Source organism: Chiroxiphia lanceolata, chromosome 7, assembly GCF_009829145.1.
Source record: "Chiroxiphia lanceolata isolate bChiLan1 chromosome 7, bChiLan1.pri, whole genome shotgun sequence".
Classification (NCBI taxonomy): domain Eukaryota; kingdom Metazoa; phylum Chordata; class Aves; order Passeriformes; family Pipridae; genus Chiroxiphia; species Chiroxiphia lanceolata.
The window spans coordinates 15,668,618-15,696,305 of NC_045643.1; the positions used below are offsets into that span (position 1 = coordinate 15,668,618).

General features: G+C 37.7%; 1 protein-coding gene across 13 annotated transcripts in view; it reads left to right on the forward strand.

Moving 5' to 3' along the window:
- The window catches only part of ZNF385B (zinc finger protein 385B), a 164,075-nt gene that overhangs the window by 87,942 nt on the left and 48,445 nt on the right, over positions 1-27,688 (forward strand). For 10 of the 13 annotated variants that reach the window (XM_032693728.1, XM_032693729.1, XM_032693731.1 and 7 more), the window contains one exon: positions 23,452-23,582. The exons of 2 other annotated variants lie outside the window; for them this stretch is intronic. In XM_032693728.1, coding sequence (XP_032549619.1) covers positions 23,452-23,582 — 131 coding nt within the window. Of the gene's footprint in view, positions 1-12,654; positions 12,763-23,451; positions 23,583-27,688 lie in introns of those variants that run through there. One more of the 13 variants, XM_032693736.1, reaches the window with a different exon arrangement.

The following is a 27,688-nucleotide window of genomic DNA, read 5'->3' on the forward strand; positions in this document are numbered from 1 at the left end:
CATAGAGGCCAGGTTGTTGAAAGCTGAGGGTTTGCAAGAGGCTACTGTAGAGGTAAAAGCAGCCTCAAGTGGGATGTCAGGGCTGTGGAGAGCAAAGGCAGGGGGGTGAGACAATTCAGTGAGTGGGAAAGGGCATGCAGGAGTCTTTCAGCAGGGAAGTCTGGTGAGGAGGAGGAAGAATCATCTTTCTCGGTCTTCCTTCCCCTCCTGTCCCTTATCCCTTTTCACTTGCTCTCTTGCTAGAACATTTCCTCCTGACTGTATTATCCTGCCTCATGGGAACAGACAAGGCAGGGGCTGCTCATGGGGCAGGAAATTAAGGGGCTAAAGCTGCTCCTGCTGCTGGGGGAGGATCAGGCAGCAACCCATGGGAATAGGTTTTGTGTTCATGCTGCCACTAAGGTATTGGGAGCAAGGCAGCAGTGTCAAGTGGAGGATGAGGGGAAGGCTCTTGGATAGGAAAATATTCCTTCAGCTGTCCCTGACAGCTGCATGCTTTGTCTGCTAGTTGGCTTTGCAAGACAAGACTTTGCTTTACTGCATTTTGTTTGTACCAAACCAGGGATAATCTGCTATTTACAATCATCTTTATAAATTCTCTAACTCACCAACAACAGAATTTAAGATAGAAAATGTAATACTTACTTTGATCCCATGTGTTCTGTCCAGTCAGGAGCTGGAGCTTTGGGAACATGGAAGGATTTAAACATCTAGGAATGGAATCTGAAAGGTGCCAAGTATCCCAGGGCTGAGTGCCCTCAATTCCCATCAGTTACAAGTTACACTGTAATGTGAGTTAATGGATTACGAGCAGAGAGCAGTGGGATTCAGCTGTTAGTCTGAACTTCTGCACATGGTCTATGTAGGAAGGGTTATACTAGAGAGAAAACAGATCTGTGTGGCCAGAGGAAAAAGTTCAAGGAGAGGATCCTCAGTTTTTTTCCTAAGTTGTGTTGTGTTCCTATCATTGGAGCAGCACTTTACTTGTGGTGGTGAAGCACTTGGTGAGGAAGATGAAGCATGGAACTTCCTTATTCCTTCCCACTTTGAGTGTTTTTGTAAATATGAAGAGATAATAAGGTAAGCATCTTGGTGCAATGACTGTATCTGGGATATGGGACTGGAGTCAACTTCTGTGTTTATTTCTTGTGCCACAGCAGGGAGACAGTCTCCTCTGCCTCTGTTCATTGCCAGCAGAACTAGGGTGGGCAGGAGGAAACACAACTCTCTTTTGTATTTGTCTTTATTTTTGAGCAAGGCTTTGATTCAAAACTTACTGTATAAAATAACTTCCATTAAACCCATAGATTCCATACCGGCAAGTTCCATTCAATTACTAAAGAATAACCATTTCTCGAGCATTAAAATTGCTTTTCAGCTGTTCTTTTGTCTCCATGGCTACTTTAAGTGTAACAACAAAGCAGTAGGTGATGTTGTCAGCCAAAAAATCTGTAACGTTCAAGTGACTGTTGATAGCAACAAAATGGATGCCAGTGCAATGTCATTTAGAGCCAGTAATAGATACTGCACTTATGGCTGTAGAATAACAGCATGGGACATTTTGAAAGAGAAAATATACTGGAAAAAGTAAGGTTGATACAATTGGCAGCTTTTATAAATTATACATGAAGTACTGCTTTAAAATTCAACAGGAAACTGTAGTTTACCATCTCTAATGGAATGAATTGCATGAAAAGTGAAGAGCTCCTTGTATGTACAATATGTGCCACCTGGAGAGGAGCTCAAGCTTTTTTCTCAGTTTCTTGATGGAACAGAGAACAAGACTTGCTTCAGAAAAGTGAGATCCATTCCTAAAGGGGATAAAAGTTAAAGTTCTCATCTGGCTTTGGTGCTCATCTGAAAAGGAAATATGTTTAACAAAGAAAGGGCAGTGTTTTTCTTACAAATAATAAAATAAAAATCAGTTTGGGAGGAATTATCATCAGGTTTAGATATCAATCCCATGGTGGCCAGGGGTTTGGATATTTTACTGACATGTAAAATTGAAAATAATTCATGGGGAAAAAGCTGTGAGAAAAATCAGACTGAACGCTGCTGAGACTAGTGCTGGAAACCAACTATGAGAGAAAAATTTCAAAAAAGGATGATTGATGTTAAAGCAGGGAGAATAGGAATTATTGTAGGTTTTACGTAGTTGAGACATGCTAAATGAGGAAATTCATTCTTAAAAGTAGTGACAGATTATTTAAGGAAAATAAAACTATTATTTTAAGTAATTAGTGTCTGATATTTGACAAATCTATATGAACTGTTAGTGCTGGATGTACTGTGGGAATTCTGCCTCTTAATATGTATGTATGCATGCTGTCAGTGCAGCGTGTACCAAGACACCTTTTGGAATCTTAAATTAGCTGAATTGGAGTGCCACTTTCTCCAGTTAATGTATCATGTTATTGCTCCATATTTTGTAAAAGTGTCACCTCATTTATTGAATATGAAGTTCTCGAGTGTTTGAACTGTCTGTTATCAAAGAAGGCTTTTCTCCTCTATGAGAAAGATGGAGAATGGAAAGTGCAACCAGTTGTTCTTCCGAGTCTGACTTGACAGCATCACACAAACCCTCTCTTAATGCAGGCAAACAGAACAGCTTCATTCACTGACAACAGCACAGGGTACCATCTGATGTCTGTTTTAGACTTCAGAGAACTGGACAGATACCCATGTGGTCTTTGGTTACTCATGGATCCAGTTATACCTGTTTGTGTCCTTCCTTAATGAAGATAACATTAGTGTATTTTATTTGTTTTATTCTAATAATTTAGCTGCTTGCATTATGAAACACATCCACCTCTTGATGAAAGTTAATTTCCATTTTTATTTTAATTTTTTTCAGATATAAAAGCTTTCTGAGCAGTCTTTTGGTTTTCAAAGTCTGTAGATGAACCCAAAGCATGCATGTAATTCAAATAAAATAAGAGTTATTAACACTCCCAGTTAATTAGACTTAAAACTTCAGTGAAACTGAAATTCTAACCTACATCATCCTCAACCTTTCATATGTTGACTTCTTGTGTGATAAAACTTAAGCTGAGATCTTATAGCATTTATTCCTTTGTTTGCTTACGACTTCTGCTGCTGTACAGTTTGAGAGCAGATCTGCTTAAGGGAGCGATGCAGCCACTGCTCTGATTAACACTGGAACATATCAAATAGCACTCTTACAAGATATTTATTACTTGGTGTTAACAGCTTCATAGCTGTCCTGTGAAAAGTTCAGTATTAGTTTGAATGAACTAATAACATTTTTGTCTCGGATATTTTCTCCTATATTTTTTTAAAGCTTATTCAAGCATGTACCTTTCAAAATATGGACTATTTCAGGAAGCTCTTTGTGGAAAGCACTCATGTGGCTCTCTGCAAGGGACGTCTTCCAGATCAGTGCTTGAACTTATTTTGTGTTAAGCTGCAATGATGAAATGTGTCATGATTACAGGAGCAGGTTCTCGGGACAACAAGTCGCCGTGGGTGGGGTGGGGCCCCTCAAGGCAGGGTCTCCTGCTGTGCTGTGAGAGTTACCAACACCAGTAGGCACGTGGTACTCAGGAGAGATACCAGTCAGATGGGGAAGAGTTACTCATCTTGCATACTCTTAGCAATTCTGCCGCCAGCACACTGGTGTGATGTCAGGGCAAGCAGCTGAGAAAACTGTACCTGCTTGACTGTCAGCTGAAAGGCACTGCAGAGAAATTCACAAATATCAGCATTTCTGTCATATTTACTTTTAACCTACTCATTCACTTGTCAGATATATTCAAATATCTGTAAAGCAGTAAAAGAAGAGAGAATAGTGGAAATGTATATGAGACTGAAACAAACCTGGGAAAATAAATGTTCTTGATGAGATTAATTGGTATGGGTTGCTGGAAGTGTGGGACCGTAGTTGCCAGGTCACTTAATGAAATGAATTTATTTTTTTCGTGAGAGACAGGCTAACAGCAGCACTTGAGACTGACAGGCTCCTTTTTGTACGGTGGTTATAACACAAGTGCTGAAGGCTTCTCTGTACCTGTGTGCTCTCCTGAGGACAGGTACGTATGTAATAGTGCCAAATGTGACTGTATGTCACTGAAGGCCACCAGGTAACTCCAGACTGGCCTCAAACTGAGCAGTGCCTGCTTAAGTCAGTATCCTCTCAGGCTTGATTCTGGGAAATCAAATCTGCTCACTCAATCAGTGAAATTTTATATCCTATTTCCTCTTCCCTTTACTTGAATCTTTTGGGAAGTGTTTCCCTTCTGACATGTTGTGTGTGTTTAATGTCACTGATTGCCGAAGTTGTTCAACCTACAAGCAAAGCTATTAGTGCCCTTAAGTCCACCCCTATAAACTCTTCTGACAACTGAAATTTATGTACTGAAATTTTTGCTGTGATTTAGCACCAGTGACAATTTTCTTTGCAAGCCAAGTATATGTTTATACTTTTGTAATTGTAAAATTTCCATTATAAATGAAACTTGAAGCAGTGGGATTCTAGACCTTCATGGAAAGGTGGGCCATACGTCTATATTGTTCTCACCAGTATTAGACAGAACAGTTCTTTCAACATCTAGTTGCTGTTGAAGTATGAACTTTGAAATACCTCAGCAATTGTTATAACTCCATCAGTTAGTCTGCACAATTAACACCTATGATCTTTTTAGTTATTTTCCTCTATATTTTCTCTCAAGTAATTACAGTTCAGACTATGAGCAAGTTCTTGACACTTGTCATTATTTGCTATTTACTCTGCAAATATCGCATAATTTTCCTTACCTTTCTTTTAACTATGAGATGTATTAGGAATTTTTGTAGTTTCTAGTCAATAGATCTGTTCAAAGATGTGATTTTCTTTTTGAGATACACACGTATACAGAAAATACGTCAAATTCCGTGGAGCCATGAGCAGTCTTTTTTTTAACTTCTCCTGCCAGCTTTTCACTTACCTTTACTTATTTTCCCTCTGTTCTGAATGCTATTTATAGCAAAGCAATTTTCAAATAATGTGGAGTTTGACTGACACTGTAGATTTAAGGTAGAATTCTTGTTTTATTTCACGTAGACGGATTGGGTGATTTGAGATTGGCCGTCCTTACTTTCCATGATTCAGTGATCAGCTTTTAATCAAAATGTTTTGATGTGTCCAGTAATAATGGCTGAAAGTTACCTTCACTCCAGAAAAAGTAAATATAAATCCTTTGATAGATATCTTGCTTTGTTGCAACTTGCACAAATCCTAATGTCCCTAAATGAAAGCTCTTTCTGCTTTTTGTTGATTCAGCTCACAGTGCTTTCCATGCAAGCAAATTCTTACAGTAGGTGTAAGGGTCATGTCAACTGGCAGCTGTGTTCAGGGTGTTTTATCATGAACTTTGCTAGGAATGCATTATGGAAAATTAGCATTTAAAATCAGATACCACTGATATTTAGGAATAAAATTGTAAATCTTGTATTTACTACAAAGATTAGCAACACTTCTCTTGACTATGATGCATTGTTTGTCCTTAATATGAAAATATAAGTGTACCCTGAGCAAAAGTGCCCAGTTTCATTACAGCTGTGGAACTTCCCATTTCATGTGCAGTGGTAGCATGACTGTAGAAAATGCTTTGACAAAAATAGTATTTATATAAAGTGGAAAATTCCACTTGCAGGAGGGAGTCTTAGCAACCTTCTTTTCCCAGAATTTGCAACTGCTGCTGTATTGAGAACTACTAAACTGTTCAATTGTCAACAACCAAATTTGACAGAAACTTGAAAAGTTTTTCTGCTTTACTTCTCTGCAGGAATAGGTACATAATTCCAGAGTAATTTTGTTAGTGCTTATATTGTTTTCTGCACTTCAAATGCAAAAAACTGCAAGCACCATCAGAAAATAAAAATGCAAATTTCAGACAGTAATAAGTGATCTTGTTTCTTAAACTAAAGCCTTTTACTACTTTATACAAAGAAATATGGAGCTATTCCTATGTTATAATATTAAACTTTTGACAACTTTGTGGAGTTTTGTGCTAGTAGAATGGACCTGATAAAATACACTGCCCTGGGAACATCACTGATGTTAGCTTGTTATGTTTGTGGGTTTGTTTGCATCTGATAATTTTTTTTTTTTAATTGATCTCTTGACCAAAACGATAAAACTCTTTGTGAAAGACATAGCCTCCTTGAAATCAAGCAAGGCCTAGCTTGTACTTCATAAAATAAAAGTTTGACGCTGACTATAAATGCCTTATTGCAAATCGTGGTACCCATTGCTGGTCATCTAATCCTCTCCTCGTCAGTGTGGAATAGCTTCTCTTGGATATACAGCACCATTTTATTCAATCTTGATACAAATACAGGTGTGATTCACAATCTCAAATTCCCTTGGGAGATTATTTCCACAATTTGGTTCATCTAAAAAAGGCTGCCACTGTGAACATTAAATATCACCCAGAATAATCTTGATGTCAAGAAGCTTTCTCAAAATGTTCAGACCTGTTTTTCTCACTTATATCTTTTAATTTCAGTTCTTTCTATTCTCCAAAGCTTTTGGAATTCTGCACCTCAGAAGTCTTTTAAATACCCGTACCCCTTCTTGCCTCTACATCTGTCATGTATTGTTCCAAGGGTGTCCGTATTTAACTTTTTATATTTTCTAGACTTCCCAGAGCTTGCTTTACCTCAGTCTCTTTTCAATTTGTAAATCCTTTTCCAGTTAAAAGATACCTACTGCTCAACACAATAAGGTTTGTCAGAGAGGGACTGATAAGTCCTTCCTTCATGTAAGGGATACATTAATACTTTGAGATTTGTCTCTCATGCTGTGGCCAGGTTATTAGGCTTCTATTAAATGGGCTTTTTCCTCCTTCACCTTAGTTGCTACTCTGGCAGGTCAATCCCTCATTCTTGCAACTCAAATACTATTTGGAAACACATCAAACGTTTTTACTATTTATACCTTTTTTCATATTTCTCACTGCATGACCAAGGGCACTAAAGATTTTGCAGACAAAATGTTCAGATATTTTTTTATTTTCTGTAGTTTTTGTCTAAGTCTTTTTAACTCTGCACCACTACCTGATGGAGGGATTTATCAATCTATAACTAGCCCAACATATAAAGACCAGGTGGCTTTAGATTGATTTACAGATTTTCCCCACTGTTTTATTTGAATATGTACATACACAAATAGAAATACTGGGTAATGATCATCTTGTCCAAACCACTGTTCTTGTACTCACAGAAATTTACAATCTCAAAATCAGCTGAAGTTTTCTAATGCTTGCCACGCTGGAATCCAGTTGCTTTTATGATTTCCTCTTATTCCCATTTAAAGTTAATTTTTCCTATCCTTCATCATGCATACAAAGAATTAAATACTGTGCTGCTGATGAGATCTCATGCCACAGGATGACTGCTTCTCAGTTTATGTTGAAGAAATATTTTCTCTATTTTTTTTCATGTTGAAAGATTGCTTTTCTGGAGTCCTTTGTTGCAATCAGTGATGTTAAATGTGGGGGGGGAAAGGAAAATGTTTATGGTTATTTTCTGTTCTGGCTCCAGTGTTGTCTAAAGACATACCTATTTTTTTTTTTTTTTTTTTTAATTGAAGTGTCAGTCATGGTACTCAATTCAAATGTGCATTCTGTAAAGCATTTGAAATATGTGACATACATTTCCATTCTTTAATAATAGAAAAGACATCTGAGGATTAAATTTCACTTTGTATGACTTTTATTTTTTAGTGTAACTTTTAGAAGTGTTTAATAGAAGATGTTTGAATTTCATATCTTGGGGAAAAGGAGTTGTACAAGCCTGAATTTCTGTGTTGGCAGAAAGATGTAAGATTAAAACCTGTCTTTGCAAAACTTATTGTGAAATGGAACTTAAATTAAAAACAAACAAAAAACCCAAACAAAAAACAAACCCAAAATTTAATACATCAGATCTTTGAAGTAGATTTAGAATAAGTTACATTTTCCTCATCAATCTAAACATTCTACTACTTGCAAATGCACTTATTCTTGTATTTCTTCCACTCTGACTATACTTTTTCAAATGCCTAAGAATCTTTTCCTTTGGAACCAGCTAAGGTCATCAGGCATTTTCCTGATCAAAGTCCATAAAAGCAAGTTAACGGTAAGTTCAGTTGTCTGATCTCCTGTGCTGACAGGCATATACTATAGCAATGGAGAAGTTTCACCCAGACTCTTATATCGAATACTTCCATAGCACTGTGTTGAAAATTCTGGAAAAAGGGCACAGAAGTTCCAAGGGTATAGGTACTGCCAGTGGAGTGGAGGGAGATCACTTATGCTTGTCTCTTGAAGGTGACCATGTTAAAAAAATGTGGGCTCCTGTTGGTGATTGAACTGCAACTGCAAAATGCAAGTTCAGAGCTGCCTACTTAATCAGCTGCTTAAGGAACTTCAGCTCCTGAATTAGGGACTTTGGTTAGAATCCTTAGGTTATACGGCAGTGAGTGTATTCTGGGGTATGGTTTCACTCTGAAAGACCGTATCTTTGGGGAAATGTGTCCTATTTTAAACCCATTCTGGAATGCATGCTTAATGTGAAACTGTGTCTGGTGTATCCACCGGAACATATAAGCCTTGACCTTAACTAAGGAGCCAGTCTTTCATCCCTATCTTTGCAACCTTCTCTTGCCAAATTTAGTATGCTACTGTAGCAGACACTTATGCAAGATGTTATAATACAGACATCTGCACAGAAATGGACGGAGAGCTGCAAAGTGTAGTCCAGTATATGTGGTAATAAATAGAGGAGCAGGTAACCTGCAGTGCTGTTCCTGCACCCCAAGTCATTCTGCATGACTTGCTTGCTGCGTTCCTCCTACTACAAATGCTGCCTTCTGTGTAACATTGTAGCTGTTCCCCTCTTCCCATTCAGAGTTTGTAAATTTTACATCCTCACAAAGTTGCTCTGTGCAGCAGTTTGAGAACTATTAGTCAACAAAGAGCATGTGGCAATTTCTGTTGATGCAGTATCAAAATGAGTGCAACTGACAACAAATGCCTCGGTATCACCCTCTTTTACCATTGCTTTGCATTGGGAAAGGTTAGCTATAGTGTCTGACCTGGCAGCTGCTGCTTCTACAGACCTCCTCCTGCTGAAGTTAATCAGCCAAATTTCACACTTGTGCTGCTGCTAATCCTAGTGATTCTGTCGACTTAAAAGGATTCATGGCAGATTTGCACCAGGGTAATAGATCCAAGTTTTTGCTGGAGTTTTGTACATCACGCGTTGTACCTCCATGTCGTAAGTTTATAAAAGCAATCTTACTTCCCTTGGTTTCACAAATAAACCAATTATCAGGGAAAAGCAGAGGTTTATTATAGAGTCTTTTTAAGATTTCTTTATGTCTAAAAGTATACTCATCGAATGCCTTCATCTGTGATTTCAAAATCTTACAGAAATAATTCTCTCCTCAATATTTTGGGTTGCATTTCAGGGTTTTTGCTCTCACTGTTGCAGTGAGTGGCATTATAGCTACTAGAAACGTCACTAAGGGGAGGAAGCCATGCCTTTGCATGAGCAGTATTTTTCCTCCTTGATACCTTTTGCCAGTTCTTCCCACTTCACAAAACGAAAACATCCTTTCTTTGAATTACATAGTTTCAACTATCATTGTTAAGTTTTGAAGTGTTTAGATATAGGAAGTCACATTTCAAACCATAAACTTCCTGTAAAATTGGCGCCTTTCAGTCAGAAAAGCCTCTCTTACTACAGCCTTGCCTATTGCTAAGTGTGAAGTTAGGTCAAATGTGTGTAGTACTCTTGAGATTTAAGAATTTTTTAAAACAATAATTTAAAGCCCAGTGATTGGGAATTTAAGCACATTCTTAAATCAGGAATCAGAAAAGAGGAGGAAAAAAAAAAGGTGAAGTGTTCATTGCTTCTTTCTCACTACTCAGAATTTTAGGCTCAGTTATTTACCATAGTATATAACCAGGGATTTAGGAAGTGAAAGGGTAAGGAAAGTGCATCTACCTGTTCCAGGAGGCAAGGTGGAGCGTGTATGCTGCTTAGATTCATCTTTAAACGAGCATTTAGAATACTGAATATCAAGTATTCATTATTGCTTTTAAAATTAGAGTGAAATCTTACACTTATTTTTGAGATAGTGCAAAGCATATTTATTGAATGTGAGGGGGAGTTGCTTTTTATTAGAAAAAAGATAGCAGAATAGCCATCTTGTCTGATTTTTAAGTTTGCAGCAAAATGTTGCTACATGGTAATGCACCAAACAACCAGTAGTGAAAGTAATTTTGAAAAGAGAATTGAGTGGATTTTCTTCTGTAAGGTACCCTTATCAGGATATTGTTTTTATCAAGCATACTGTAAAGGCGTGAATGCTCTTCTAAAGAAACTCTAATAAGAGTACAACAGCAAACTTTCCCATGGCAGAGGCAAGTTAGGAAGTGTGGCAAGGATAATTTGACTAAACTATAAAATTCTTATGGACTCAAGCAGAAGAACTGTAGGTACAGGTAGGAAATGGAAAATAGTTTAAATTGCTAAGAGTGATGAAAAAAGAGTAATGTGAATCTGTAGGAAAAATGAGACTGAAATAAGCATCATACTTTAAGGAATCTTTCTGTTAGTGCACTTACAATACTTAGAGACTACCAAATAAAAAGGTGGATTGTTATTCTGTGAAAGTCTGAGGAAGCCGAGAAGTTTGGATTGTATGGTGCCATTTTTGCACTACTTTTGGTTAGAAAGATCATTTGTGTAATGTGACAGTCATCCGTATATATAACAAAGATATTATGTACTCTGACCCTGTAAGAACGGGTCAGAGTGTCTCTGTGAATTAGAATCTTCAAAGCACTGGCTCGGAGAAATGCAATGCAAGGATACCTGAATGGATGAAAATATCAGATCTGTTGCCACTTGTGAAGAGCAGTGAGAGAGCTGATGGGATCACAGTAATTTTAAAAGAGAAGAATGAACAGACTGACTTTAAGAACTAATAGGTGGTCTTCTCTTTGAAGAACAGGACAAATGAATTATGCCAAAGTATACAAAGGAGAACGGGAACTGACTGCAGTGCAACATAAACAGGAATCACTATTCTGTGAATGCAGGACAGGATTTCTCTGTTCATAAGGTGAACTCGAGTTAACACTACCATGTTGTCAGTTTGAACAGATACCATCCTGAGAGACATAACCAGAAACACAGTATGGCAGGCATGAAATTTGTCTGCATGAAAGATGCAGGCTAGTTCAGATGAGTCTGGATGAGAATACGAAACATCAGTGCTGACAAAATTTTTCCTTTCAGCTGCCCTATCTTGGTACTCTCTATATCACAGCCATGACATCAGCTCAACCTGGTCTGGTTGAAGGAAAGTTTCTCTTCTGTTGGCTTGTGCCAGTTTGTTTACAACTGGTCTGACTCCCTGCGCTGCCTTAAGGGGAGTGTCGGGGTGGCAGGGATGCCCAGCCTGCTTTTGGTGTCAGGTGTCGTAATGGAAAGTAGATGCAGGCTGCATGGCATGTGTCTTAAAAATGCTTTCATTCTTTTTTTACATTGACTCTCACCTTCTGTTTATTTGCCTTTATTTTCAGTATACTGTTTGATTACATTTAATTTGTGCAATAAATCATATTAAAGCGATATTAATTAGTCTCTGGGAAACTAGAGGTGACTTTTTTTAAAAGGCTTATATCAGCTGAAATCCTGTTAAAAGTCAGTTTGAATGTTTTGTTAAAAAGATTTCCCCTTTCGTCCGATGTCAATTCAGTTTAACAGAAACATTCTGCTACGTATTTCTTTCGTTTTTTTCTTTTTCTGAATGTAACTGAGAGTAGAATTGCTGAAATTCATGTCATGCATTCTTTGAAAACATAACAGCATCAAAAGGGCTGATGCACTGTGGTTCCCAAAAGTAGAATAAGGTTTCTAGTCAGATACAAGTGTTTAATTAATGTTCAGTAACATCACAAATGTGGCTATCTGTGCTAACAGATCTGTTAATTTGAAATCTATTGTCTTCATTCTCCCTGAATAATAGAGGGTTGATAGCATATGTTATAGTTTTGTAAGTTTTCAAGTTCTTACTTATTCATCAATGCTGACTTTGAGAATAAGTAAAGCAGTGCAGCTTAATTCAGGAGAGCTGAGATTCATGGACTTTGATCTTCTGAATGCCATGACCCCACACTGTCAGTAACCCTGTGCTCTGAGGTCCTCTTTTATGAACTCTTCAAAAAATTCAAGCAGACACCATTTCTTCTCATTTTTTGTTTCTTTTTTTTTCTCCAGAAGTTACCTAAAATGCAACTCTACAGCAGCCAGCTAATAGTAACCCTTTTAAGTTAAATTCTAAGAAAATTCCACTGAAACAGAGTTTTATCAGTGTTTTAGGTTATATTTGATCTGGTGATGTCAATAGCAGGCTACCTTCCCTCTGGGATGAAGTTGAAAACTCCTCTAAAATCACAAAATCACAAATTATTCTGAGTAGGAAGGAACCCACAAGGATCATTTAAGTCCAACTCCTGACCCTGCACAGGACAGCCCCAATAATCAGGGGGCACATTTCAGACACATGGTGTACTCTTCTCAAGGATAATTAAAGCTAAGCACACAATTACAACAGTCCAGATTTGTTCAGGCTTGCTGGTTGCTTGCTGTCCCGTAGCACCCAAAGTCACAAAAGCACCTTACTGAAATGAAAGAGTTATTTACTTTTAAGTCTTAAGCTGTGTTTAAGTGCTGCAGGGGAGGTGGATTATAACCTTAGGGACTAAGGTAAGCATCGTGGCATTGTTTAATAGTGGGAAGCCTTTATGGGACTACATGGTCTGTTTCATTATGCTTTTGGTTTGCTAAAATGATTCATGATTGTGTGGTCACAGCAAAAACCTATGCAGCTTCTGAATATTGTAAGGCACTGGTGAACTTGTAGTGTCTGTCTTCCATTTGTAAATAGCCTTAAGAACTTTGGTCAGAAAGGCAACTCTTGTGCTCTTTTCACTGGCAGGTTAAAGTACCTTTATTTGTATTTTTAGTTGATAAAAGTGCTGAGTCTGGGTCCTGCTTTCTTGCGTAGGGTGAGGTCTCTGCACTTTTTGTGTTTCCAGGTACAGTGGTACAGAGTGCTCTGGTAACTTGTCAAGCTTGAGAAACAGAACTCTGAGTCGTCCCTTGCTGTGGCTATTCAGAGAGTGTTGGCTCCGAAAAGAAGATGTAGTATGGCATCTGATTAGGAGAAAGTTGAAATCCTCCAGGATATCCTATGAAGATGTTCATGTGGCTTTAGTTAGGGGCATCAGTTAGAGCAAACCTTTACATGTTTGATTTCTTTTGAACAGGTGCTTGTATGCTGCATGCCCTATGCCATGGCAGAGCAGTTAAATTCCAGGTGGAATGTAGGCTACATGGACTATATTATGAAGGTTTTTAAATCTGCCTGGCTTCCCTGTCTCATAGTTTTTTATTTTTAAACAGAGAGATTGTGTTTCTTCTAAAAGCATGTACTTAGCTATGGAAAAGATAGCAAGTAAGGAGAAGATCGTGACTGGTATTGTGACTTTTTGGATAGAAAAAGGGTGGACTGAATGTTCAAACTTCTTTTGAAATTTCTGAACATTTGAAAATTGTCATTGGAAGGAAAATGGATTTCATTCAGTGGAGATCTGGATTTCCATTGCTGATATTTTGAGACCTTTTTAAACAACCTAAATTTATTGTTGTTGCAATCTTTTATCTGGAGGATATTTAGGGAGTGATACCAATAGAAGAACTTAGCAAAAGAAAAGCAACTTGGGTAACTGTATTTTTTTAAAGGAGATTGTGTATGATGTGGGAAAAGCAAATGAGGCATGAAATTCTCTGAGCTATGATAACTTTTATGAGCATTGGAAATCGTCTAATGTGGTTAAGTGATTAGACACATCTGTGAGGGTGCATATGTGTCTAGACCTCTGTTACCTTTGTGTGTAGCATTGCTGAGCTAGTGGGTTGGCATATTGAAGCGGAATAAGGAGCAAGAAGACAACTGCAGACATAAATCACCCAAATTTAAAAGTTAAGTATAATGGTTTTGACTGACTAATAACAAAACCATCACCCAGCAGCATTCCCAGTGACAGACTTGTTTGGTTTTAATGGATAGCAGCTCAGTACCTCCTGAATGAAAGTCTATGCTGAGACTCACTGAGGGTGAGATGATGAGCTCAGTGGTGACAGAATTCAGAATAAGAGATGAATTCTGAGAAACATCAGGTTATATGAGAGTTGAAGTGGTAAGACTCTCTAAAAATCTAACTGCAACTAAATCCCTTTTTCAAATTGTGAAACTTTCAAGGTAATGTAAAGTGAGCTTTTCTGCTCTGTTTTTCTTTTATTAGTGAAGCTTCAGTTTGTAAGAAAACTTGTGTTAAGTCAGAATCCTGAACCAAGAGGGAATGGAGTGCAGTGCTTCATCCTGGGACACTCACGTGCTTGATGTGCAGCACCTAAGAATGTGCACTGAGGAGAAAAATGGAGACTGTTCAAGAAGTTGCACCATGCTCTGGACAAGATTATGACTTCAGTAGACATTAGGTGATGTCATGTTTTCAGTTAAGGGTGACAGCAGAAAAGCAAACACCTTCTCTTACCGTGCCTTTTTATTGGTAGAGGGAAGAGGCAAGGCAGGGGGTGAACTGGTTTAAGTAAATCAAGAAAAATGATCCTAAGGACTTCAGAAAGATCTCCATTAGTCCAGATGGCAAGAGAATAAAGAGCTGAAAAAAATGCAGCTGTTTTTTCTGTCATACTTGGAAAACTTCAAAGTGAAAACAACTCCAAAGCAGTGTTTCCTAGAAGCAGATAAGAACAGAGCAGGGAGCAGAGCTGCTCACTCAGTCAGAGGGAGAAGCTTGAGCCAGCCAAGAGATTCTGAGAAAAAGAAACAGGAATAGACTGCAAAACTCCAACTGACCTAAATGCAGGCAGGGTTAGGGTTAGGGTTATTAATAGTTGTTATTGTTTTATTAGAATAAAATCCAACTTACTGAGCTCGATAGTGTTAAGCTGTAACACAGCAGTCTTTCGCAGTCAAACAAATAGTCTTGGTTGCTTTAGAAGTCTAGAGAATTATCTCTTTTAAGAAACTAATGACTAATACTTCCATACTATCTATAGATAATAGCAAATTGCTGTTGTACTGCAGCCAGCATGTTTCTTCTACATATAGTAAAGGATGTTCCATAATTTATTTAATTGCTTAGACTTGACAAGGAGCCAGTGCTAACAAACATGCTTTGATACTAGTATAGTACTTCTGGAAATCACTTGATTTGGGAATATAAATACTGAAAAAAAATGTGTGGAACACTGTAGCACAATAGCTGTAAAATCTTGGCTGTTGGTTGTGCAGGTGTGCAAGTCCTTTCTCAGCTGCAAGAACACAAAATAGATGAGAAAGAGGACAGGAGTGTGAGTCACATGTTCTGCAAATCCAGGGCTCTTCCAAATGTGGATCAGGCAATTATTTAAGGAAAAGGCAAGATAATCTGTTCCACTTCTAATTATTGGACTTCTCACTTCATCTGTTCTGGTATCTTCTATACAAAACCTGTGGGGATTCCTGTTCTTATTGGAAACTGTTAGAAAGGTAGTACAGCTGCAAGGAGAATGAGAATTTCTTGATTAATTTTCTAATGTATTTGTCTCTAAAATACTGAAATTCCAGTTTCCTATTGTTATGTCTCTACCCTCCCGCTCCTCACCCTCCTGCCCTCCCTGGTGGACATCATTATTTGTCCACCTACATGATTTTGATATACTAAATGTAGATATTAAGGCAATAAATATTGACATATTTCTTTTTAATATTAATATTCAAAATAATAATATTATCAAAGCAGAGGTATTCAATATCAGTTGACTATATACATATCAAGTATATGCCTAATATTTGTGATCTATAGTCTATATAGTTGACTTTTTTTTTTTTTTTTAATTATAATCCTTCAGTCATAAGGCATTGGGGGTAGAAAACAATTAGCTAGGCAGAGGAATATTAAAAAATAATGGAAGTTAAAGTAATTCCAAATCAGCACCGAATATTTCAGTAAGGATCTGATCTAATGAAGATATGCTGACTTGTAAGAACAAGTAGGTTTATGTTTTTATTTTTAGAATTCTTATGTGAAATACATGCAATATATAGCTATACTAGTTTTCTGATTGTAAATGAGTTATAAATAATTATCAGTATTAGGTAAGTAAGTGATGGTTGACTTTTTGGATTGAGCTTCCATTCATTTCAGCAGCACCAGATTTCAATTTATTTTTGGTGTTGACCTATTTGGTTGAATCCTACATGTATTTGAAAAATAGAAATACCTCATTTCACGGTATCTGGTTTTATACAAAAGGAGATTATGGAAATCTGTTATTAGACCTTTCTAGAACATTCATTTCTCTATGGATAATAATGAAAATATTAACTTCATGTTCAAGCATGCTAGAAATAATGTTTTAATTTGTAGGGAGAGAATTATTTTCATAATCTGCCATATTTTTTGGATAAGTCATTCTTGAGCACAAAGAGCTTAAACTGTACAATATGTCTATAATCTGTACGTTGCAGTGAAGTTGTATCAAATGCCTCTGGGCTTGCTGAAATATCTACTGAAAAAATAAACTCTGAATGGAGAGCAAAATATTTGGCATATCATTTTGTATCCATATGTTGCTATGGAAGGCTGGACCTGGACCAGTGCTTTCTTATCACTTGCCTTCTGAGCATTCCACAGAGGGATTCTTCCTTTGTGCTGTTGAGTAGCTGTAACTTCTACACCAGTTACTGTTGCCTTTCCTTGTAGCTTCTGGGGGAAAAAAAAGACAACCAGCACATCTTTTGAGGATTTACCTGGTTTTTATATGCCAAAATGGATGGATGTGTGTGTTTTGTGCTTTTTAAATTCATTAATAAGCCAGTGGAAGGTCTGACTGTTCCACTGATATCTTAATAAGGTTTATGAGTACACCTCCAAGTTTTGAAAGACGTGTATCAGTAGCTCTGGTGGTAATAATTTCAACTCCCAAAGGAGCTGCACCCACATTCATTAGTGTGTTAGTTTGTGTGGTGCCCAGGGGGCAGAGAATTTGTTAGCATTTTTCCTATTGTCTACTGTGTGAGACAGGGGCTGTACCGTGTCTCATATATGCTGGGCTTTTGCTTCAAGTTGTTTTTAAAAATAAGTTGCCTGGATAGTAGGTTATCTCTTAGGATTATGTTAATTTACCATTTGGAAAAATTTGTTGAAGTGTAATGGTCTTATCTTTCCATGACTTCTTTTGACAGACTGGAATCCCTGTGAGTGCCATAAGTCTCTTATCATACCACCATATTATAAGGAAGAAATGTTGGTTCTGCTGAGTGAAACATGAAGAAATCTACTAAAATGTTGTATTTATTAACTTTTTTTATTTAAGAGGGGTGAATATGTTAATATTCAAATCTATGAGTATTATTAATGGGATACTTCTAGAGTAAATTTTTTTCCTTAAGCGTTTTGATATCAGCATCTGCTGTTCAGAAACTCTGAATTATTTTACTTGCACTTAACTGGTTTTTTTTCAGTTTATCTTAGGCATAAACAGAAACAGATGACACCCTCTAATACCCATGTAGAGCTGTAAATAAAAAAATTAAATTAGAAAATTACTAAATCCTGATCATACTGAAAAGGAAAAAAGGCTAATATTAAGCATTGTGAAATATCTCGGGGGTTAGTGTCAAATGCCTAAACAACAAAATGTAGTGACTTGCAAGTGATTGGTTTTTACCTGTCATGTATGGGGAAAAAAAACTGTGGTGGAAGCAGATACATCTGAGTCTTGGTGCAATGGGGGCATCAGATAAAAGGGGAGGAAGCCCTATTCATTTTTTATGGTGTAGTTAGGTGGAGATTTTTTTATAAACGTATTTTTTTGTGGCTATCTTCCCATAAAGCTCCATATAAGCAAATGTAGGAGATTCTTGTGCAAGTCAGGGGTTTTTAGCGATGGTGGGGTTTTGGGGGGTTTTTTGCAAGTCATAGGAAACAGAGCTGAAGAGATTTTTATTCGGTATGAAAGCCCTAGTACTACCTCTGGCTCTAAACTGTTTATAAACTGGATTTTTGAGCCACATGCTGAAGTAAATATTTCTGACAATGTTCAAAATTTCGACTGGCAAATTAATAGACTGTACAGAAACCGTAGGATCCCAGAAAAAGCTCATGGATGGAATTGTCTCAGAATCCTTCCAAGAGAGCTGCTTCCACCTTCTGGAGCTCTGAAGGAAAGCGCTGTAAATGGAGATGGCAGTGTGAAGGCAGGGTGGCTGTGCACACTCTGTTTGCAGCCCATAACTAATTCAGCCAGTATGCACAAAAAAGGGGCAATTTGTCATCCACCCTCAAAGGCATACTGTGGGCTCAAGCAGTGTCTGAAAAAAAACACTTCCAAAAAGGTCAAGGGAGAAGAAAGCCCAGAACTTATCCCTCATATCCGTTTTGTTGCTACTGTTCTGTGGCTGGATCAGACTACTCAGCATTGCTGTGGAAAATAAAGGTTCCTTGTAGCTGAAAGTGGTCAAGCAATTCAGGGATGAAAAAAGGCAACAACCTGTCAATAAAATGAAAACTTTCGGTGTAATGCACATAAGTAGTGGTGGGTGTGAATATCTCAATGTCTCTTTGAAATTTTCCCAAATACTCTCCGTGGCACAAGTTAAAACAAAGGCAACCATGTGCAGTCTGAGGTAGATGTAGATCCTCTGGTTCACAGAAATTTGTACACAGAGTACTTTTGTTCAGTCCTGATAGTGCTTCAGTTACTCTTCCACTACTCTTGTTCTGAGTGTGAATTGCTTCCTTGGATGGGAGGATTTAAACATTGTAGTAACATCTTTTAGGAAATAGAAAAAATTGAGAGACTTGAGTATGGTTTCAGATTTCTCTATAGTTGCCTTTAATGAAGACTTTGGAAGAGCAGGCATTCAAGTCTGGAAGGTAATTCATTTCCTTAAGCTGAAATAGTTCACAAAATGTGTTTTAGATGAGTAAGTTTTGTGATGGAATTGGGGTTTTTTGTGTAATGGTCTAATACTGATGAAAATCAGAGGAGTTAATGAGCAGACATAACACTTTTTTGTGTGTTTTTCAGTGGCAAAGAAAAGCAGTTGGGGAGGAAATCACAGAAGTAGTACTGTCACAAATAGTTTTCAGGAGGTACAAAGAGAGAAATTGCTTTGACTGAACTTGTCACCACTCTTACTTGAAAAAGAGGATGTGTCTGTTAACCATGGCCAGAGTTAATTGTGATTGTCTCTGCCAAAACTGCAGTCTCGGTAGTTTTTCCTGTGAAGCTGCAAAAGAGTTGTGAGGGGATTGTTGGCAGAGATTCTTCAAAACCCTGTGTTGTCTGCCCCCTTTCTGGCACCTGACTGAGGCTCGTCTTACTGGCCCTGGGGACATGTCTTGCAACAGGAGTGGCAGATGCAAGACTTTCTAATTGCTCCTCAAAAATATCACTTTCACTGCTTAATCTATTTGTTAGAGACAGATTAAAGTTGGGTAAAGATTACCACCTTTCATAACTTCTGTAAAAATGTGAGTTCCCCAGTGTGTTGCAGTGTATGTGAAGCCAGATGTACGTGGTTGAAGAGGAGCAACACCTGTTATGCAGGGACTTGTTTTTTAGATAAATATGTGTAGGAGAAAGAAAAACTTTTAATAAAAGGAGACATTTTGGATCATCTGATGGATGAAAACCTGTTTTCCCCTCTTCTTAGACAAGGGTAAAAGGGACCAGTGAGGATCAGTGCCTTTTGGCAAAGTCTGTCTGCGGCTTGCGTTTCCAGTACGTAGATGACTCCTCCTGTCTGTAGGGATAGGTGCAGTCATGCAAGAATTTGTAACGGAAAGCTAGAACTTGTTTCACTTAGAAAAACTGCAAAATGCCTTTTCAAATTGGTTAGATGGGTTTTTTTCCCTTCCTTCTGCATTTCAGAGAAACTTGCAGGGAGAAGCTGTGAGCAAGGTATCTCTCGCCGTGTTATGCAGAGAGAGAACATGTTTGCAGACATGCACAAGGCCTCCTTGGGCCAGAGAGAGTAGGGGAGGAGAGAGGAGAAGATACAAATAGCCTAGGAGGAGGTGGAGCATGGGCTTTTGCCCCTGAAAGGTCCGGTGTTCTGCATTGTGAAAAAGTGGTCCTTGCGTCTGAAATAAAACTTTTCTTTTTTTAATCCTTCCACTGCCTCGGCATTCTCGGAAAGAATACCTACGTATGTTTACCTTACACTATGGGAGTCAAAATTGAAGTTATGAATATAAAATACTGTTTAATAATTATGAAGCTGAAGTAAGCAAATGAATTTACAAGAAAGTTCAGTTTTCTTTATTCCAAAGATTTACAAGTAGTTTAAAACAATGCATTTGACATGAGAAGTTGTCCCTGTCATTAAAATGCTAATGAAGCAGTAAACATCTGTTAAATTTATGAAGACAATGAAGACTTTTAGCAACATCTTTCTTATGTTAGTATTCCTGCTTAGCTCAGGCTTGCATACAGATTTAGTGGAGTTGTGGTTGTGAGAATTTATTTGGCCTTTGGGAGCAATGCCAGTGCAAAATTGTCCTATTGCATTTTTTTTGATGATTTTGTTGTGAAGTGCTTCTACTTGTAGTTTAGGTCACCTTCATCTAATAATTCTTTCAGAGGCTTTCAGAGGTGGATCTGAAAGTCAAACTTCAGTCCAACAGGGTCATAGATATTTGATTGTCAATTGTTGAGTTAGTAAACTGGCAAACAGAAGTGAACAAATTTTGTATGATTAATGCCTTCAGCAATCAGTCTGGTAGGTATGTATATTTTCTGTTCTATATAGACTCTGAATGTGTCCTAGTTTCCTGGTCATAAATTACTCTGGCAGCAGAAACACCATGAACTGCAAAATTAGAGAGATATTTCAAATGTGTTTTCCATGTGAAAGGATCTGTAGTCACCCAAGGAGCACAAAGAAGGTTGCATTGTTTTCAGGAGTATGCTAATTGTTTTTTAATTTTAAAGATTTTATGCCAAATGATTTCTATACATTGAATAAAGACAACATCAGAAACCTAACAACTCTGATTTTTAAATATCAGTCACAATTTAAGTCTATTCTGTTATATTATTTTCCTGTAAAATTGAGTTAAAATATGTAACCATAGCTTCATTGAAGTATGTATATATAAAGAGAAAACAGGTCTTATTTAACTTCACGGATCTTTAATTGCATATGAACTTCAAAGAGAAACTTGTGGAAGTTAGATTGATGATGGCGCTTTAGGTAATCAAATACAACATAGCTCCTCTTTGAATGCAACTCTGAAATCCAAATTATGTAAATCTACTGTTTCAGAACCAGTAGTAGAAATTATCATCATTTTTGCAGTTGAAGATACTTTCTTTGGATAAATACTCTGACACGCTTCTTTCCTATTGATGCATCTTTTCCATTATGGATATGAACAAGAAACTGTAGGCATGTTAGCCTTTAGCTTGTTGACGTTTGTGACTCCACTTGAATAAGCTTTGACTTACAGTTAATTAGGTACGACTGTCAGTGAGTTTCATGAGCTTATGCAGAAACAAACCTGACATTTATGAAAGTGTTTGGATAGAAGAAGGGAGAAAACATTCTGGGAAAGTTTCTCAAGCATATTTTTCCTTTCAAGTTGTGCAACTCATTTGGGGTGGTGTGAAACAGTTTTCTCTCCATTGCTGTCAATGGCCCATCATTGTGCAATCATCATGTTTTTCCTATGGAAGAAACAGAGAATAGATTATAGCCTGCTATTTATCTGCTAGACCATAATATAATATTTACTGTGTTGCAGCTGTGATCAAAATGACTGTCTCTCCAACATCTACAAAATTTGAGCTCAGGGCTAGTTATAAGTGTTTGGTCATTCAAAAAATCCATGCAGCCCCATCTGGCTTCTGAACTTAGCTTTCCTCTTGGATACCATGAGATGGGTTTGAAATTGTGCCTATGGAGGCAGAATAGTTAAAAGAAAAGGATGAAAATATCTACTCTGCCTTCAACTTTGTTTATCCTTAACAGGCAGAAAGGGAGATCCATTAATGGAAGACTGGTACTCAGGCAGCCCATATGGATTGCCTTGCTACTTTTTGCGAGTAGATTGAAATGATTTGATAGCAGAAGAGAGGGAATATTGCTTGATTTCTTTTCTAAACCCCTCCTTTTAGCCCCCTCTCTCTTCCCCTCTCCCTCTCCCATATCCCCTTCCTGACCAAGTTAAAAAAGCTCAGATGAATTCTATGAAAAAAAGCTCAAGCTCTGCCTGAGACCAGGGAAACTCTTAAGAGGCCTGTTATGCTGCCAGCTCCGGCCACTAGTGAGTGGGAGAAGGAGGTAGTTATGAAGAAATTGTGACAAAGGTAGGAGGGACAGAGAGTGACTCATGCTTCTTTAGAGGTGTGGGACTTGTGTTTCATTGCCTACTCCAATTGGTGTTGAATTATTTATTCAACCTAGGAAGGAGAAACTGAGTTTAGGGGTTTGGGGTCTTTTGGGGGTCTTTTTATTTCAATGAGAGAAATTTTATTTGAATCTCTTTTGTATAATTTCAGGAAAAAAAAATACTCCCACGGTATAGCTGGAAGCTGTGTACTATGGGCACTTATTGCGTGAATAGGGCAGATAGCTCGTTAAAAATGAATATTTGGACATCTGTGCCTCCCTATTCCTTCAGGATCTTGCTGGGCAGTGTTTCTTAGGCATATACAGAAAGTGTTTCAGCATATAGATTTCTGGAAAAATTTTGTTTGTAGGGAAGTATCTGGGCTCCAATTTAGAAAATGCTAGTTTGCATTGCATGTGAAGAGTGGTGTTCATTTATATGCTAACTGATTATTTAATTGTTGGCTGTTTTCTAATATTTGTCTTGCACTTTAAAAGAGGCATTTTTACATGTTAGTTGAAATGGTGTTTGTGCAGCACCTGATAGTTACTCAGAAGAGGGGAAAAAATAAGATGCAGCTCACTATTTGGAAACAAACCTCTGGATTTCAGCTTACATGTATTGTCTGTGCTGGCTGATTTAGTAGGCAACCATTAATTGCAAAAGCATCTGACTTTCATGGGCACTCATCCTGGCCTTTTTGGCACAGAAGAATTTTTCGGCTGTAGAAAGGATTCATTCTACCTGCCAGTGTGATTTATATACCATATGTCTCCTCTTCAACGTCTCAGTATCCATGACCATAGGGAAGTGCTCTGCCTCATCTGTACTGTGGGTAAATAGGTTTCTTTTAATGATATTAACTCCTACAGAGCCTCTTTATCACCTCCCTGTATTATTTTTTCTTGGCAGTTGTGTCAGCTATACTGTATGTGTTGTGGAAAGGAGAATACTATGAATTCCTGGTTTTGTTTACTCTTGGCAGGCACTACTACACTTCCCACCCTTGTGCGCACACCTACCTTGATGATGCAGCCTTCCCTGGATATCAAACCCTTTATGTCCTTCCCTGTGGACAGCAGCTCTGCTGTTGGATTCTTCCCAAATTTTAACACAGTAAGTAAAGATGTTTCCACATTTGGTTTCAGTGTATGCTTTCCAATCTGGTTCTAGTATCCAGTATTGAAGCTGCCTTAAAACAGTGCATCACTGACACAGTTTTAGGGAACCCTTTTTGTCTGTGCCATCGTGGTCGCTTTTCCCTTGTACAAAAGGCTTGGAATGGTATCCAGCCTTTGCACTGTGAATGGGGCTGATTGTTTTTTAACTTGGTCTATTGAGGTGGTGTTTGCACATTGAGAAAAACAATCCTATGATGGAGATTTGAGAAGCAGTAGAATTATTTTGAGAGTTAGTCTGGGCGCATTGTCAAAGAGGAAGAAACAAAAGCAATGGAAAGACAGGTAAGACCTAGATCCTCCAGTGACATGAATCAAGCTAAGTCTAATAGAGCCAGTAAATCAACTGGAGGTTATTGTTAATTCTGTGTAATTACAACTTTAAAGTGTAAAATTGTACAGCCAACCAACGTGAAAAATGTGAATCTGTTATTTTTGCTTTATGGTAAAGCATCTCGGTTTAAAAAAACTACAGAAGCCAAAATAATGCTTCTGTAGTTCTTCATGTTTATCAGAGCAGCAATAACAAAAATACTGTCTTCTGTAGTTCTCGCTTTTTTAACAGCTCATAAAATAGCACTGAGTGTTAAATGCTTTTTTACCATCACACTTTATCATTAGCTTAAATGTTTAGGCTAATGGCAACAGGAAGGAAACTGCTCTGAGTCATTGCTGCCAAGTCAGCGAGTACAGTCTGTTCATATGTGACCGTCACCTGAACTGTAGAGCATCACGCTTGTCACTGTAGTTGCAGGGGGAATGGAAAGGGAAGCACCGTCATCACCACCAGACAGTGATCAGCTGAACCACTGCCAAGTGTTTCCTTTCACAGACTAACCTTCTGTCTGAAATTAAAACAGCAAGAGCATTCGTTTTTCTTCATGACTTGCAAATACACCTTGCTGACAGGCCTTGTGCTACAGCACACAGTGATGTGGGGTGGTTATGAGGTGACATATCAGTCAGCTTCTTTCACATGTGGGCAGCCCAACATGTGGGCTGCTATAAACAGTAGCAAATATTACTAATTGATTGCAAAACATGTATGTGAAATTGTGCATTGATGAAAGAGATGTGGGAATGTACATGTGTACGAAGAGATAAAAGATTAAAAAAAATCCCTGTATGTTTAAAGTGCAGGCCCAAAACTCAGTACAGTGTTAAGAAAGCAGTGTGTTGTTTGCATCTTCTAGGCGTGATGCAATTCAGATTAATTTTCCATCCTCTTTCTGATAAACATGGGAATATTATTTGTTACTGTTTTGTCTGCTTTTCAGTTGCACAGGTTTTATAGGTGATCTTTTTCACAGAACTGGTCATTAAGGTTCAGAGAAACTTTTCTTTAGAGATGCAGTAGTTTTACAGTCAACCAACTTTATTTGCTTGCTGGTGGTATTACTGAATTTCTGAGTCACAGTAGCCTCTAGAGACAGATTAATTTGGATATTTACATTGATTTTGTCTAGCTTATATTTTTCTGGGTTACATTTAATTTGCCTAATTCCTGGAGTATTTATCCTTCACTCTTGTCATTCCTCTCCAAACTTCTATGGATTTTATTAAAAAAAAAAAAAAAAGAGAGACCTAGGGTAATCAGCAAATGTCGTCAACTCAGTGTCTACTTCCTCCCTTGGAATTCTTGATAATTATTTAAAATTATGCTACTACACACCACCCACACTGCATGTTTAAACCGTCTATTTTGAGGAACAGTGGTTCAGTACTTCTCTATTTCTAATTCACAGACTTTGCCATTTGTCTTGCAGGTATTGATTTTCCCTAAGAGTCTTTCACAATGGGCTTCAAAAGCTCATTGGAAACTAAATCATTCATGATTATCTACTGACAGGCACAGTGAATGCCAACTGTTATGCGCTTCCTTTCTTTCTAACTTAGCACAAACTTTGCAAATGTATACTTCTAGGTTTGTATATTTTTTTTTCCTTTTTCACTCTAAAATGGTGGCAGAAGTATGTAGAAGTGTTTAAAAACTTTTTTTTTCCTGAAGAAAATTTTGAGCTATAAAAGCTAAATCCAGTTGACGCGTAACATGCATCATCTAAAGTGCCACAATCTTTTATCTTGAGCAGGAAGTGAATATTAGAAGAGACAAAAAATCCCATCATTTACCTTATGGATCCTTTAGGAAATCTAGATATTTCATTCGAGGGAGGACTTGTCAAGGACTGCAGACAGTAAAACTTCTAGTGTGCAGCCCTTCATCTCTGAGGACTGAGGGGACCCTGCCAGGGTCCTGTTCATGCTTTCATGTGTTCACTGAAGGTGGCAAAAAGAAATAGGGTCTGAAGAGAAAACTTCCTTGGATCCACCTGTTCATTTTCAATGGCAGTCAGATACAGAACATTTTTCTAAACCTTGCCAGGAGGTGGTTTCTATCCTAGTATCAGTTGCCTGAAAAAAGAAGTTTCTGCATGGGAACTTAATACAGGAACTACCAGGGAAGAAAAAACAAAGTAAAATGTATTAACTACAAACATCTTTGAAGGAACACTCCCTACAGTTTTTTCCCAGAAGAACTTCTCTTATTTATGGAAATATATTTAAAATCTGGGGTAAACCCTTTCTTATGTAGTTAATTTTGACAGTTTTCAATTCTGAAACCATCTGTGATGCTCCAGATAAAACATCAGTGTTCCCATTTTGTTCATGGAAGTGTTCTGATCACTAACTTCTCTCCACATGTGGTACTTTCAACTGAAGCACTGAGCAGACCCTGATTTTGTAAAAGAAATTTACAATTATATCTTATTTTCTTGATGGAATTGTGGGATATAGTTTCAACTGTCGCCCTTCTGTTCCTCTTAAAAACATTTATAGTTCTAAATATGCTGTGGATGTATGTGTAGTAATTGTAAATTCATGCCCCAATTAAATTAGTCTTTGTTCATTAGGACTTGTTCATTATATAGGAAAAATTAATTGGGGAATGATTGCACTAACTCCTTGGATACCTGTCTGTATTTCTCAGTATGGGGGATAAAGCTTCAACAGATCAGCCAGAAAGGGATCTTCTAAAGACAGAATGAATCAAAGAGGTATTGTAGGTGCTGTCCTTCCTGGTCCTTTCACAGCAGCAGCAAACATTCTTGTCAGAACAGGACAGGCACGCTCAGATTGTCAGAACCTGAACCTGAGTTGCTTCATGGAAGGACAAACCCTCTCTCGGAAATGCTGCAACAGCGGATCCAAAGGTGACATCATGTTTGTCCTGGCATCGAGTTCTAAATGCTCTTGCTCAGTTACTCATATCCCTCTGTCTGAAACACAGAGCTTGAATCAAATTATTAGCTGTTATTACTTAAAATGTTCTTGTTTATAAAAGAACAGGAGACATCATTATAGGAACTTTCCAAATTGGTACCTGCAATTTGGAATGGATGTGTACCAAAAAGTATTGTTTAAGCAGAGTTCTTTTTCAGCACACTAAAATGACTCTTAAGGATTTCTTAACAGGTAACACCTTACATATTGATTACATTTAAAAATCTGTAAGTTAAGTACATAGTCAGAGGAAATCAAAATTAAGATTACTGTCATCCCCACTGTGTTTATTATAATGTAATCTTGCTGGCTCCACCATACAGCTTTACCTTCTGTACCATTCTCTCCCTACATCTCCCTGATTCTTTGTCGCCTGTCATCCATCTTGTGTACTGAATGAAGAAAGGATGCTTTGTGATCACAACATGGGAGGTCATCAAGATTCATGTACTAAGGTGGCTGAAAACCAGGATTTATCACGCAAGGCAAGCTTCATGTTCACTGTCTGCATCTCTGTATGAAGATTTTATACTTCTAAAAAAAAAGAAATCTCACTCAAAATTCCAGCATATTCTACCTTGTTCTGAAATGAGAGCAGCACTGCATGACTCATATTTAGTTGAAGTGGTAAAGCCGGGGACCTGTCAATCTGCACAAAAGCATTATCAGCAACTTCTCAGATTCTATCATCATAGAAAATAATCAGCAATTCATATGCTTCCTTCTGAGTTTGTTATGGCCTCAGGGGTAATCAAAGATTAG